General features: G+C 41.5%; 1 protein-coding gene across 4 annotated transcripts in view; it reads left to right on the top strand.

Moving 5' to 3' along the window:
• ZFHX3 (zinc finger homeobox 3) overlaps positions 1–2,904 on the top strand; it is a 72,557-nt gene extending 69,653 nt beyond the window's left edge. For all 4 annotated transcript variants that reach the window (XM_072117339.1, XM_072117341.1, XM_072117337.1 and 1 more), the window contains exon 10: positions 9–2,904. In XM_072117339.1, the coding sequence (XP_071973440.1) occupies positions 9–1,534 (1,526 nt within the window). In that variant the 3' untranslated portion in view covers positions 1,535–2,904. The remainder of the gene's footprint in view (positions 1–8) is intronic.
• Positions 2,905–15,023: the final 12,119 nt, after the last annotated feature.

Here is a 15,023-nt window from a genome sequence, read left to right as displayed (position 1 = left end):
GTTTTTAGCTTTAAGTTCTCCAAAATCTAATGTGATGGGCGTGTCCAACACTACAGTTCCTTCACCTGGACTCCCCACTTCCGGGCAACCAAATAAACAGCCTCCCAAATCATTAAGCCCCACCATCTCTTCACAGACCCCTCCTGTACCTGCTCCCCAACCTCAAGAGTTGCAGAAAGAGAAAGATAGCGAGAAGTTGAAAGAGAAGGAAAGGGTGAAAGGCAAAGGTGATCCCGCGACTGTACTAAAAAAAGAGAAAGGGGACACTCCAGTATCAACTTCCAGCTCAATGCCGGGTATGGAGTATGTGGTTGACCCATCCCAGCTGCAGGCTTTGCAAGCAGCCTTGACATCGGATCCATCTGCTTTGCTCACAAGTCAGTTTCTTCCTTACTTTGTTCCTGGTTTTTCTCCCTACTACAGCGCTCAGATTCCAGGGACCTTGCCGGGTGGTTACCTGCAGCCAATGTATGGAATGGAAGGTCTGTTCCCATACAACCCAGCAATCTCCCAAGCTTTGATGGGGCTCTCACCAAGTTCTTTGCTTCAACAGTATCAGCAGTACCAGCAAAGCTTGCAGGAAGCCCTTCAGCAGCAGCAGCGCCAAATACAAATGCAGCAGCAAAAACAGCAACAGCATCACCATCATCATCATCATCATCAAAGACTGCCGCAGCAACAGCCCAAAACAAGCCAAACCCCAACACGTTCTATTGTTTCTCCCTCTGACAAAGACCCTGCCAAAGACTCCCCAAAGATGGAAGAACAGAATCCTGCAGCCCTTGAGGTATTGCATTCCAACAAGCCCCCTGAACAGCAAGATGTGGAAAACCAAGGTGCAGACTGTCTCTTGGACCCACTTATAGTCCCAAAGGTGCAGTACAAGTTGGTCTGCCGGAAGTGTGAGCTGAGCTTCAGCAGCGAGGAGGCGGCTATCAGTCATGTGAAGTCCCTCTGCTACTTTGGCCAATCTGTGGTGAACCTGCAAGAGTTTGTGACCTGTGTCCCCACTGGTGACATTAGTGGCTCCTACCGCTGCTTAGGCTGTGAGGCTACTCTGTGTGGGGGCGATGCTCTGCATCAACATCTGGAGTCACCCTTGCACAAACACAGAACAATCAAAAGAACAGCGAGAAATGCCAAAGAGCACCCTAGTTTATTACCTCACTCTGCCTGCTTCCCCAATCCTGACACCGCATCTACCTCTCAGTCTGCTGCTGACTCCAAAGCCAGCCTCTCACCCCCTTCCCCTTCTGCTTCTCCCCACACCTCCACAAAGACTTGGTCACACAGTACTCCCAGAAAACCTCCTCCTCTCCCCACATTCTCCTCATCCTCAACAGTTACCTCAAGTCCGTGCAGCACCTCAGGGGTTGCAACCTCCTTTCCAACAGACGGTTTCTCTGAGGAATCTGATTCGGACCTCAGCCAAAAGTCTGACAGGGTGGGAAGTCCTGTAAGTGCTCCTGAGAACCCAAGCTGTCACGAGGACGGCTCTCGAACTGCTGTGGGAGTGGGTTCTTTACGACTGTAGACTTCGGAGTTGGACGATGATATAATAATAAATATGAATTTTAAATAATAAAAGATAAATAACAAACCGGTTTCACAAACAAAATACTGCAAATTCCAAAGCTTTTAACCAAAAAAAGAGGAACCCCTCCCACCCCCAGTATGGATTTTTTCATTCCTGCGCCTGACCCACTGCCCTGTTTTCTTCCCTCTACCTAGTGTCACATTGGGCCGTTACACAGGGAACTGGGCCCAGCTCCTTTTATTTTTGTCCCTTTTTGTGGAGATCAGCAGCCCTTCTGCTCATCTAGAATGGCTTTGTTAAGAAGAAAACCAATGGAATTGTGTTATTCTCAGGTCAAATGTTCACACCGTGTTCTGACTCTGGTCTTGGAATTTTATATATACATATATATGGATAGGGATATATATGTGTGTATATATGTATTTATTTTATTTTATTTGGTTTTTTTTTTCTTTTGTTCAGTAACTGATTTATTTTTTAAGTAATTGCTAACTTAACTGGGCAGAAAAAAAAATTCAGGACTGGGTTGAAAAAGTAAGACGCCTCCCAAGCGACGAGAATTGTTGGGGGGCATTCATGCTTTATAATTTCCACCTACGGGAACCGCAGCTCAAAAATATATATATACTTTAAATATTATTGAACAGACTTTCTGTATTTCTTGTAGACGAGGCCATTATTTCAAGACAATTTTCAGACCTTGATAAGATCCTTTGTGTAATTTAATTTTTTATGTGTGTCCAAATGCGTTTCTCATTTTGACATGTGTTGTGGGTCACTGAATACACCACATGCCACATTGTAAACCAACTTGTTAGCTCTTCAACCAAAAGACGACTTCCCCCTCTACCCCCTTCCTTTTTATTGTTACTGTTATTTTTTTATGTTTTTAAGATCACTTGGCTCTTACAAGCAGGGATCTTTCACTGCTAAAAATAAATTTATAAGAATTTTTTCCCAGTGGGACACACAGCTCTTCATAGCCTGCATTAGCAGTGCTGTATATAGTGTGATACAGGCGCTGCCCTTACACCAGATGAGCTTTCTTACAACACCGCCTGATGTCAGGAATTGGGAAAGAGGGTTTGTTGGTAAAGGTGTAATATTCCCTGTTGTTTGGTGTTTGTAATCTGCACACTTTTCCCATCCCCAGTGTTACCTGTTTACTCTGTTTCATGTCAATAGACAGAGGTCTGTTCTGTTTTAAAGAAAAAAAAAAGTGAAAAAAAGTTAACCATTTGTATGTGTCTGTATACATGCGTGTGTGTATATGTATGCATAGATACATTGTCACACACAGACGTGTGCACACACATTTCTTTTTTTGAATGAAAACTGATGCTTTAAATAAAATCCAAAGAGAAGCCTCCCTTGTGTGTTGGCCCGGAAGGCTTTGTTTGAGTCTTCATTTGTTTGCAAATGTAAAATATATCCAAGGTTTATGATTTTGCTTGGTATCGAATTCCAAAGAACTAAACTATACCCCATATATATAAGACAATAAAGGATAAAAGGGCACAATGGATGGAAAACTTGACAATACTTAACATTAAAGTTCTGGATACTATTTACACATATGCAGTTAATTTGCAGTTGTATAACATCCTTATGGACAGGTCTGCAGCAATGCTCTGCTAAATTCTTCCCACGATTGACTCTGGTTTCGGTTGTTTGAAGGAACAAAAATTAAAGTTTCAGTAATAAAGAAATATTGGTCTTTATACGCAAAATGTAAAATACCTTTCAAGTCAATGACCAAGTACATCTCTTGCAACAGTTAATGAAAGTCTAGAAAATGTAGGTATTTTTGCAAGGGTACAGGCACAAGGTGTCGTGCTGAGAATTTCAGTGTGAGGTTAGTATTAAAGTTGTCGTTTTTTTAATAATTGCAAGGTCAGAAAGAAATATGGAGGTGTTTGGGACACTCAAGTACTGGTCCATAGGCTGTGACTTCTATAGGGTCTACCTGAATAGGGCTCTGATTTCATATATGGGCTTATGATGTTTGTATGGAGCATTATGGAATTCAACACATGCCTTATAAACCCATATGTGAAATCTTGGTCCTGTTCAGGTTCTGTAGACCCCTTAGAAGTCACAGCCTATGGACCAGTGGTTAAGTGTCCCAAGTTGCTCTATACTTCTCTCTGTGCTTGCAATTATTAATAAAAATAACATCACCAGGGGCAGACTGGGAATTTAAAACTCTAAAAGTGGACCCATTCTGTGAGCTGGGTCATATGATGTGGATGGAGTTAACAAACTCCACACAAACTCTTGATAGATGGTTTTAAGCAACACTGCAGAGAGACTGTTTGCGTAATGTACACATGTTTTATCACATTTTTTTTCAGCAAAGCACTGCCTTGGGGAGTGGGGGAGACCTGCCCCAGACCAGTCGGCTGAATGGGAATCTCCCCAGTGGATTACATGGCCAGTCTGCCCCTGAACCTCAATCTGAAATTCCCAGCATGACACCTCCATGATAATTTAATGAAGCTGGCAAAGTACAACCCAGCATCACTGGGTCAGTCATCGCCATGGCTAGTTGTAAGGGGTGTTAATTTGTTATATTGGCTGAACACAAATGTCGGGTCCGCTCATCTCTAGTAGTTAAAGATTAGATTGAGTGTCTGTCTGAGACTATAGAAAAACTATATAGCAATGAGGAATAATAATACAAATAGTCTTTATCATATAATATTATATATTGCAGATGGGCACTATTTCTTTTTCTAGGTTTAATATCACAAGGGATACCTGTTATGTATATAAGTTAAATAAAGCTTCTGAAGGACAGTGCTCTGCAAAAAAAAAAAATCTAAGTTAGAATACTTACCTAAACATTGGGATTTCTTATCTCAGCAAAATGTAATGTGAAAAAAACATCTAAATTACATCAATATTTGGCCAATTCTTGGTACACTTGCACACTGTTTTGGAACAACTCCCCGATTATGTTCTTCTAAACATCCTGAGAACTAAGCACAGATCTTGTGGGGATGTAGGTTTGGGCACATCATTTCAGCTCTAAAAATGTATATTTGATGAAATGTATACTATGATTTTGAGATGAGGGCTCTGTGAGGGCCATATCATCACTTCCAGGAGTCCTTATGCTTTATTTGCACTAATACTTCCTCATGGCAGTGGCTTTACGTTTGGGGTCATTGCCCTGCTGCAGAATACTTTGATTTCAAAAGAATGAATGCATAATTATTTGATCTGCAAATAATTCTATTTTTATGCAGGTAACCTTATAGTAATTACCATCCCCTAATAGATTCACCCATACTGTACATATGCCTTTGGCCTTCTACCAGGACCATCCTCTGGTTTTTTATCAAATGACAAAATGAGTCAGGGGGCCAAGTGCTTACGATGTCCTGCACCAGTGTTCACCTAAATCACTGGTTGGAGGGGCACGCCAAGACACTTTTTTTCCCTGTAATGTACAGCACTGCATGATAACTTCTACCAGCCATGGATTATGCAGAACTCACACTTACAATATAACATCCACTGGATAACAATGATGGCCTAATTTATATATGGCAATGGTCACCTGGTCTGCTGGCACCTGTTTTTGGTATTCTAACCAACATCCAGTATCCTGCGGCACTTTGGCAGGTCAGGGGGTCAAGCGTCATGTGCCTCTGTGTAGGGGTCACAGTTTGATTCCACTGCAGAATTTAATAGGCTAAATGTCGAATGTGGGGCCAGCAACTGCAGTTAACAGGTGTCTGCTGTATAATATAGAAAAAAGAAGCCCTGTATGGAGAGAGAACCTCAGTAAGAAAATGCTGTCAATACGTTTGTCACTTCCAGAGAATCTCATTTTTTTCTTTCCAGCTTCAAGAAGATTCTACAAAATACTAAATGGTGCCATTAGAGAGTACATTGTGTCACAGACAAACGGTTCTCAATATTCTGTAAACTATAACTGTAAAAAATAAACTAATTTATGGATTACGTATGCTGGGGAGTTAAAAGAGAAAAATGGACAAGGCCCTGTCTTGAGGGCTGCTAAAGGGGTTTATTTGTGATACTATTAACCCCCAATTCCTCTTCACCACCTGGCACTAAAACGGTAATCTTGACCCAGCATAGCACAAGACTAACTGCAGAAATAATTTTCATTGAACTATGGATCTGAGCCCCATCTACCTACACTTTTACTGCTGGCGCATCCCACACATTATACTTGAAAATACACATATACCCAATATAGCAGTGGTGGCGAAGCGATGGCACACGTGCCAGAGGTGGCACTCATAGCCCTCGCTGTGGGTACTCAGCACATTGCCTTTGCACAGTTTGCCAGAAGGATTGGAGGGATGCTACAATGATAATTTGGTCAAATTTCCCCTCTAGCTTCAGAAAACTGTCTTAGGTTTTACACACCATGGGGGAGATTTTATCAGACACATCTGAGAGCAGACGTGTTCTATTTACCCATGACAACCAAAAAGACCTCTGCTTAATTTTCCAACAGCTGTATATAAAATTAAAGCTGAGCTATGATTGTTTTCTATGGTGAACTAGAGCCATGTTACCTCAAACACGTCTGATAAATCTACCCTCATGTATGTGAAACACTCAAATATAGGTGCCCGTAAATATACAGTACATTCCCATACCTTGAATTCATTACCCACATAGGCATAAACTACCAATGTACCAGCAAAGAATACATCACACACCTAAATATATACAAATTTGGAATATACTCTACATTACTATATAGTTGCAAAAAACACACTTCACACCTGGTCCTAGCATCAGGCAGGTAAGGACATTAATTACTGTATAAATGCGGTGCAGCTGCTGCCTCCTCTCTCTGTACTGGCCTGTTCCACCCTGGTCTTCATCCTGGTGGATCCCCTCACAGGTGACGATTCTTCTGTTGGGTACAGAAGGTGATCATAACTTCTCCAGGCCATGACTTTTCACTGCAGCGTTCACAACCAGATGTCTTCAGCTCCTTGCATCACACCTCCAGACTGTGCCCCTAAAAATACCAGTGTCACTTACAGTAACTTTTTATTCAGCTAACAATCATTCAACAATAGTGAATGTGTGTGGGTTTGTAGAAGTTTTTTTGCCCTTCACACCCTCTCTACGTCCACATGATGGTGAATCCACCAGAATAATTGCAATTTCGGGTGGAAGAAATTGTGATAATTTTGGTGCTTCCATGCCAGAACACTGGTGTAGAGGCACTGATAAATCTTCCCCTTTGTCCTAATTTATATATGACATCCGCTAATTATGTACAACATCACTGGCCCTACAATTTTATATGTAGCGCCAGTACCCCCCTCATGATTATGCGCAGGTGATTGCCTGCACCAGTCTCCTTATCAATTGCATTTGTGTCTTAAAGACATGCATAAAATTGATTATGTTCCCCTATCATGACCAGTAATCTGCCTTCATTATCTTCGGCACCCCCTGTCAGGGCTCAATCTGTAGCCTGTGGCTAGATACCCCTCTTGCCTCATGGCAGATGCAGCCATAAGTAGAGAGGACACATAATTCTGGATAAAATAGACAGTCACAGGTGTTCCGTAGTGTAATGTTGTTATGTGCAGAATTATTTAGTTATCATCAGCATAAAGTGGATACTGAAAACCAAATCTGATGATGGTTTGTCAAGTGGGCATTAGCGAGGAATCCAGAAAAGGATATGCTGAAAGTGCAATCAGAAAGAAGGAAAACCAAAGGAGAACCATTCCCTTAAAGGGGTTTTCCCACTAATACAAGTTGTGCCCTATCCACAAGATAACTTGCTGATCGGTGAGGGTCTCAGTGATGAGACCCCCACAGATCACAAAAATGAGGGGTTCGATGGGGTTCCACGTACATCTGTTGGACCCCTCGTTGCTTCATGAGAGTAATGGAGCAGACGACCGTGCATGACCGTCCTGCTCCAAACATCACAATGCTTAGGGAAATTGCTGAGGGCCTAACTTGTATTTGTGGGAAAACCCCCTTAAGGCCAGGTTAACTTAGAAAGATAGCCCCTATCCTATAAATGGGGTTTAACTTTCTAAAGAGTAGCTAAAGATTGCCGAGCACAGCTCTCGGGTTTCTCAAACCTATACCAATACCAAACAACCTGCTCCCATAGAACGGGATCCCATTCCCCCTTAAAAAAAAATACTTATTTATATAAGCATTTATGCACTCGTATACACAAACCGCAGTAGTGGCATCTAGGTATTTACAGCTTGACATGTCTTCTCTGTTGGTTCAAGAACTGCATGAAAACTTCTTGGGGCAGACTGTGCACCTAAAAATAGCATAGTCACTTAAATTAGAACTAATGTGTGGAGTGGCAGGCCAAGTATGTGCCCTGCAGCTCCGTTAAACTCTATGAGAGCGGCTGAAGATTGCCAAGCACAGCACTCTGGCTTCTCCGGCCAATTCTAAAGAACCTGCTTCCATAGAACGGGTCCCAGCTGTCATGCTCTCACCGATTAGAAAGTTATCCCCTATCCTGTGAATTGTGGAAAGTTAGGTTGAGGCAACCAATTTAATTCTGTGTCCACACTATTAAACACTGCAGAGATATCCAAAAGAATGAGAAGAGAATAGTTAGCTTTGGATTTGGCTGGGCCCTGTATCTTTGACTTGTTTTTTTGTACCGTACCTGTGCCCAGATACAGACTGAATTTTTGCCGCCTGCCCTCACCTTCTGTGTGACTATTGCTCTTCATAAACTTCTCATGCCCAGAACATGGTCCATTCTCCTCAATTGCCTGTCCCTTTGGTGCCATGCACAAGTATCTCTTGACCTTCATATTGCAGCAATCACTATAGAGGCACTACTCCTAAAGGTAGCAACCTGGTGGTTTCCTGCAGTGTGATCCAGTTCCCTGTGCAGAGTTTTAATGATGAAAAATATCCCATGCATCTCCAACCAAATCCGTCCTGTAACATAGGGGAGCCACAGATACTGAATTATAAAGCACCCCTCCGCTCAAGTAACTGCAGAAGTTACAAACGGAAGCCTGCTACAATAGTAATATATAGCAGAGGGGAGGAGCTGTGTTATGGTCATTGAAGAGATCTCACATATCAATGCTCAAAGTGCAAATACAATGCTGGAATACACTCACCGGCCACTTTATTAGGTACACCTGTCCAACTGCTCATTAACACTTAATTTCTAATCAGCCAATCACATGGTGGCAACTCAGTGCATTTAGGCATGTAGACATGGTCAAGACAATCTCCTGCAGTTCAAACCGAGCATCAGTATGGGGAAGAAAGGTGATTTGAGTGCCTTTGAACGTGGCATGGTTGTTGGTGCCAGAAGGGCTAGTATGAGTATTTCAGAAACTGCTGATCTACTGGGATTTTCACGCACAACCATCTCTAGGGTTTCCAGAGAATGGTCCGAAAAAGAAAAAACATCCAGTAAGCAGCAGTTCTGTGGGAAGAAATGCCTTGTTGATGCCAGAGGTCAGAGGAGAATGGGCAGACTGGTTCGAGCTGATAGAAAGGCAACAGTGACTCAAATCGCCACCAGTTACAACTGAGGTAGGCAGAAGAGCATCTCTGAATGCACAGTACGTCGAACTTTGAGGCAGATGGGCTACAGCAGCAGAAGACCACACCGGGTGCCACTCCTTTCAGCTAAGAACAGGAAACTGAGGCTACAATTTGCACAAGCACATTGAAATTGGACTGTAGAAGATTGGAAAAACGCTGCCTAGTCTGATGAGTCTCGATTTCTGCTGCGACATTCGGATGGTAGGGTCAGAATTTGGCATTAACAACATGAAAGCATGGATCCATCCTGCCTTGTATCAACGGTTCAGGCTGGTGGTGGTGGTGTCATGGTGTGGGGAATATTTTCTTGGCACTCTTTGGGCCCCTTGGTACCAATTGAGCATCGTTGCAACACCACAGCCTACCTGAGTATTGTTGCTGACCATGTCCATCCCTTTATGACCACAATGTGCCCAACATCTGATGGCTACTTTCAGCAGGATAATGCGCCATGTCATAAAGCTGGAATCATCTCAGACTGGTTTCTTGAACATGACAATGAGTTCACTGTACTCAAATGGCCTCCACAGTCACCAGATCTCAATCCAATAGAGCATCTTTGGGATGTGGTGGAACGGGAGATTCGCATCATGGATGTGCAGCCGACAAATCTGCGGCAACTGTGTGATGCCATCATGTCAATATGGACCAAAATCTGAGGAATGCTTCCAGCACCTTGTTGAATCTATGCCACGAAGAATTGAGGCAGTTCTGAAGGCAAAAGGGGGTCCAACCCGTTACTAGCATGGTGTACCTAATAAAGTGGCCGGTGAGTGTATAAATGCAATTATAACAGTCTTGCTGCTACTAACAGGACATACAAGGGTAGGTATGGCTGCAGCTCTCCAAGGCCAATTCCAACCACTGGCCCAAATCTATTGAACTGATGTGCCAGTTTCTGTCATATCGAAAAGAACGTCTTTGGAGTTTGCACATGTATTTAAGAAGCGTTTTGTGTTGCGACTGCACTCTGCCGTCCAGACAAAAAAACGTGCACCTAAAGGGGTGTGTTAATGCTTAGTCGGTGTTTGCGACACATTTATTACAGCAACTCGACATAATTATGTTGCACGTTGTATGTTAAAGGTGCAGCTAAAAAAAGATCAGGTGACACTTCCGGAGCAGTGCAGTGTGCGCCAGATAATTGAAGACCATGCGCCGTGGCGCAACCTGAACACTTAGGCAAAATGCACTTAGTGGGGTTAGCACTACTTTTGATCAATCTGGCCCACTGTCTGCAATTTTGTATAGATGCAGTCCCCAGGTTACGTACAAGATAGAGTCCGGAGGTTTGTTCTTAAGTTGAATTTGTATGCAAGTCGAAATGGTATATTTTATAATTGTAGTTCCAGACAAAACATTTTTTGCCCCAGTGACAATTGAAGTCTCCAAATTTTTTCCTGTAATGGGATTATCAATAAATCTTCATTACAGACACTTTACAGCTGATCATTGCAGTCTGGGACTATAGTAGAGCTTCCCCAATGTTCACAGTGGGCAGAGAGCTCCGTCCTTAATTAGGGGTTGTCTGTAAGTCGGGTGCACTGTATATTCTGACAATATATTAGAATATGTTGATAAGAAAATAATATCTTTCTTCCAAAATTCTTGACACCCATAGCTTTTTATACTGTAGCAGAGTCGTGTGAGGTGTAATTTTTTTTTTTTTTGTAGGATGAGCTGAGTTTCCATTTTGGGAAATGGATTGTTAATATTGTTTTTTTGGTGGATGGGGGGTTTATTTTACATACGGTCTAGGGAAAGAGGGATGTTTTGAATCCTTTTTTCTTTCTCAAAGTTTTGTCAATTTTGACATAAAATACAAAAATAAGCAAATAAACCTACAACTTTCTCTTATATAAACAGAGCTGTTTCTATTTTAATAGTTATACTTCAATTTTATTGTCTTAACAAGTTATTTCTTCGTAGTGAACAGGTGCAGGATTAACCTGAACATTCCAAATAGGAGAATGATATATGATCATAACTGGGTGAAAAATAAGTCAAGTTTTAAGAATAATATTAACCACAACCCACTGAGACGTAATGGTCTGGGGCATAACTAGGAGATGCTGAGATTTCTGAATGGACCCACATTTATACAGTCATGCACACATTGCAGTAATGGCATCTGGGTATTTATAGGCTGACATTTCTTCTCCATTGGTTCATGAACACTTCTTAGGACTGTGAATCCAAATAGAATTTGCTGCACTATGTCCTCATCCCCATGCCTTACATCTCCACACTGTGCCCCTAGAGAATCGGCTTCACACTTCCCAAACAATATATCGTTTATGCAAAAAATGATGCTCACCAAGCATATTGCTTTTTTACTTTTTCAAGCAGTGACTTATATAATCAGTAGTGCAACAGGCGCAAAATCTGAAAAAGTCTCAAGCAATACTCTCTCAAATAAATATAGTCCATCTAACCTGAGTAAGCAGAGAAGCCTTAGGATCCAGAGCTTTTGGGGATCACCCCCTTTTTGAAGTATTTGAGAGACTATTGCTTGAAACATTTTGCAGATTATGTGCCTGTTGTGCTACCGATTTATGAAAGTTGCTTCATGAGAAAGTAAAAGAATTTTTAATTACTATATGCTTGGCAAGCATTGTTTTTTTGAATGATACATTATAATGTTGCCTGGACAACAACACTGCCTCTCTCATGTACACAAGTGTATGAATTATACACGGTTAGCCTTTTATAATATTGTATTATTGTATTGTATATTTTATATGTTCAATTTAAATGAAATGGTCTCCCATAAATTGATTACATTATAGATCCCCGCCAATTTATAACATCATTTAAGGTGCCTCCACCCAAACAATTAATTATAGAGACCCCCCTTATATATTATAAACAATATATACAGGAATCCCCCTTTATATAGAGGCCCCCTTCACTAATCCTGATATACATGGACACCCTCTTTAAAAAATATACCTTTATTTTTCCATGTACAGTGCTGTGTGTATGTTTTCTGTGTAACAAATTTTACTTCATAGTGACCATATTTAATATTCCATGCCATGTACTAGGAAGTGTGAAAAAAAAAATTCCAAGTGGGGTAAAAATAATGAAAAAAATGCATTTGTGCTATTTTCTTGGTTTAGGCTTGGTTTTTACAGCTTTGACTGTGCGCTTCAAATGACATATCATCTTTATTCTTTGGGTCGTTAAGATCATGGAGATACCTAATTTATATAGGTTTTATTGTGTTTTAATACATTAAAAAAAAGAAAACTTTGTACAAAAAAAGTCTTTGTTTCACCATCTTTAGACGCTAAGAACTTTTTCATACTTCTGTGTACGGAGCTGCATGTGGTGTCATTTTTTGCAGGACCTTTTTTTTTGCTACAATTTTGCAGACTGTTCTGAAAATGGTGAAAAAGTTGATCACGTTTTGATCATTTGGGCGCTTTTTTCCATTACAGGGGCCAAAACGCCAGGAATAACCATTTATTATATTTTGATAGATGGGGACTTTTGTGACAAGTCAATACCTAACAACATGTTTATGACTTTTTTTTTTATACTATTTTTCGGATCCCCAAGGGTACTTTAACCCTATGTTGTCTGAACTATTCTACCATATACTGAATTTTGCACATAATCTGTTACAATGTGCCATTGTCAAGGGGAGCAACTATCAAAGCCAATGTGGTGGTGCCCACGCGCTGCCTGCTTTTGACTTCAAACGGTGCATTGAAGGGTTAACGCCCAATCGCAGGTGTTACTGGTGGATGCTTGTATAAAGAGAGTTCAGCCCTTGAGTCCTCTCCATACTCCCTTAACAAATGTGTGACTTTATAGTACATTACATGTGGTTGAGGGGTTAATGTTTAGAAGGTAGCATAGTCTAAAAGTGCGCAAAACAAGACTGTAGTTTATTTTTATTCCAAAGCGGCAACACCCAGTGATTCTTAGTCATATTTAACATCCCTTCAGCCTTTTGCTACACCTTAACCAACCTTATAATCCAAAGGTATAGGATTACAGTGTAGCCTCAATTTTTAGTAGCTGAAGTATGATACCAGTATAATGTTCTTTGAATCCTTATAATTGTTTCTTCTTGGTCTCAGCTGTTTTCATTTATCTCAGGAAAACTAATAAGTGACTCCAGTCACTCCCCTTGGTGCCCTTGATGTCATCTCCTTTGATGAGGTTCTGAAAGAAAGATGGTCATTGTACTTCAGGTTTGAAGGCTTTGGCAACTGATCAAGTGCTTGTGTTAATTTATCACAGTGGGCTTCATGATTTGTATTTGTGGCTCATAATTAAGAGAAAAAATGACCAATATTACGAAATAATAGCTTAAAGGGACCATAACCAATTTTATGTTTCCATTATAGGACTGTGATCTATGGCTGCTAAAAATTATATATAATATGTATACTGAGTAGTAAGATTAGGGAACTATTATGCCTTTTTTAATGGATTTAAAGCTGGCTACCTAAATATCTGAGTCTTCCCCCTCCCCCACGGTCCACAAGCCCCCTACCCCATGTTACCACTGACATAATAGTCAATTCCCATTTCAAGACATAATATATTATGGTGCTATTCATTGAAATCCCCATAAAGATTTCTACATATACTCAGCATAACAAAATTAGATATTCTCTAATTCGCTGTTATTAACAAATATACAGCATTTCACAGATATCATTCCAGGCGGTCTCCATCAGTCCTGCTGTATACAATATTGGTTGTCCCTGGATACGACTGTAAATCTTCCGACTATGGTAGGATTCTTCTCATGAATAGCTTCTTATGTCGGCACACTGCAGTGCTCTTTGCCTCCTGCCCCCCCCCCCCCCCTGTATTACTAGACCAGCTCAGACAGTCACTTTCTGCCAAAAAGCAGCGTGCAGATACTTAATCTACAAGCTACAGACAGATAAGGTCTTTATACGGGAAGGAGGGATATAGCAGAACCTACCATTGTGAGTAAACAGAGCTGAGATTTGTCATTGTGTTTCATATCCATCTCCTTGATCTCATCATCTCTGATCTGTCATCACTCATATTTAGCTTCTGAACATTCCACTAGTATGTGGCACACACAGAAGTGTCTGCTTAGAGAGTCAGGAATTTGCTTATGTAGATTGGGAGGACCCAGTCGAATGCCTTTTCGGCATCACTAGAGAGGACCACTGTTGGTAAGATTAATCAAATTAAGAGCCTTAGTAGTATCATCCCTGGCCTCTCTTGTGGGGCCCATCTGGTCAAAGTGGACAAGGCCTGGCATAAGGGGTGGGACACATCGAGCAAAGAAATTGGCCTATAACTGGGGGCAGGAGGCTTGGTCTTTGCCCACTTTAGGGATAACAACTACATGGGCATGGAGGGTGTCCCGGGGGATGGCACGCCCTGCTGACAGGGCATTGAAAGCTTCTGGGAAACATTGTGAGAGGTGGTCTAGAAAGGTTTTTCAATACGGGACCGTTAGCCCGTCTGGACCCGGGGATTTCCGAGTGAAACTGGAGGCTCTAGATTCTCCCTCTCCTACGCAGATAGCGTCGGGAAGGTGATCGAGTCAAGATAGCCGTGTATATCTCTCATTGTAGTTACTGAACTTTTGGGGGATACCAGTTGGGGAACTGATTTTGTACCCAAGGCACTAACCATATGGGGAACGTAGTTAGCAGATCTCTCTAACAGCGTTTGCCAGTTTTCTACCAGGCTTATTGCTGCGTTCGCAAAAGAACCTGCTGCATTTTGCCAAAGGCTCCTTCGCCTCCACTAGGTATAGGGGGTTTGGATTATGTCTCTCAACAACTCCGATCTGTGAAAGCAAGTTTGAGGCTTGGCAAATTGTTCCTATTTCACTCTCCTCCCTATTTGCATGAAGACATCTCGGGTGTAGCAATTGTGTGCCTCCCAGCAAAAAAAGGTATAAAAACTGAATCTGATT

The sequence above is a fragment of the Engystomops pustulosus genome, chromosome 7 (assembly GCF_040894005.1).
Source record: "Engystomops pustulosus chromosome 7, aEngPut4.maternal, whole genome shotgun sequence".
Lineage (NCBI taxonomy): Eukaryota > Metazoa > Chordata > Amphibia > Anura > Leptodactylidae > Engystomops > Engystomops pustulosus.
This window is presented reverse-complemented; position numbering and strand designations above follow the sequence as displayed.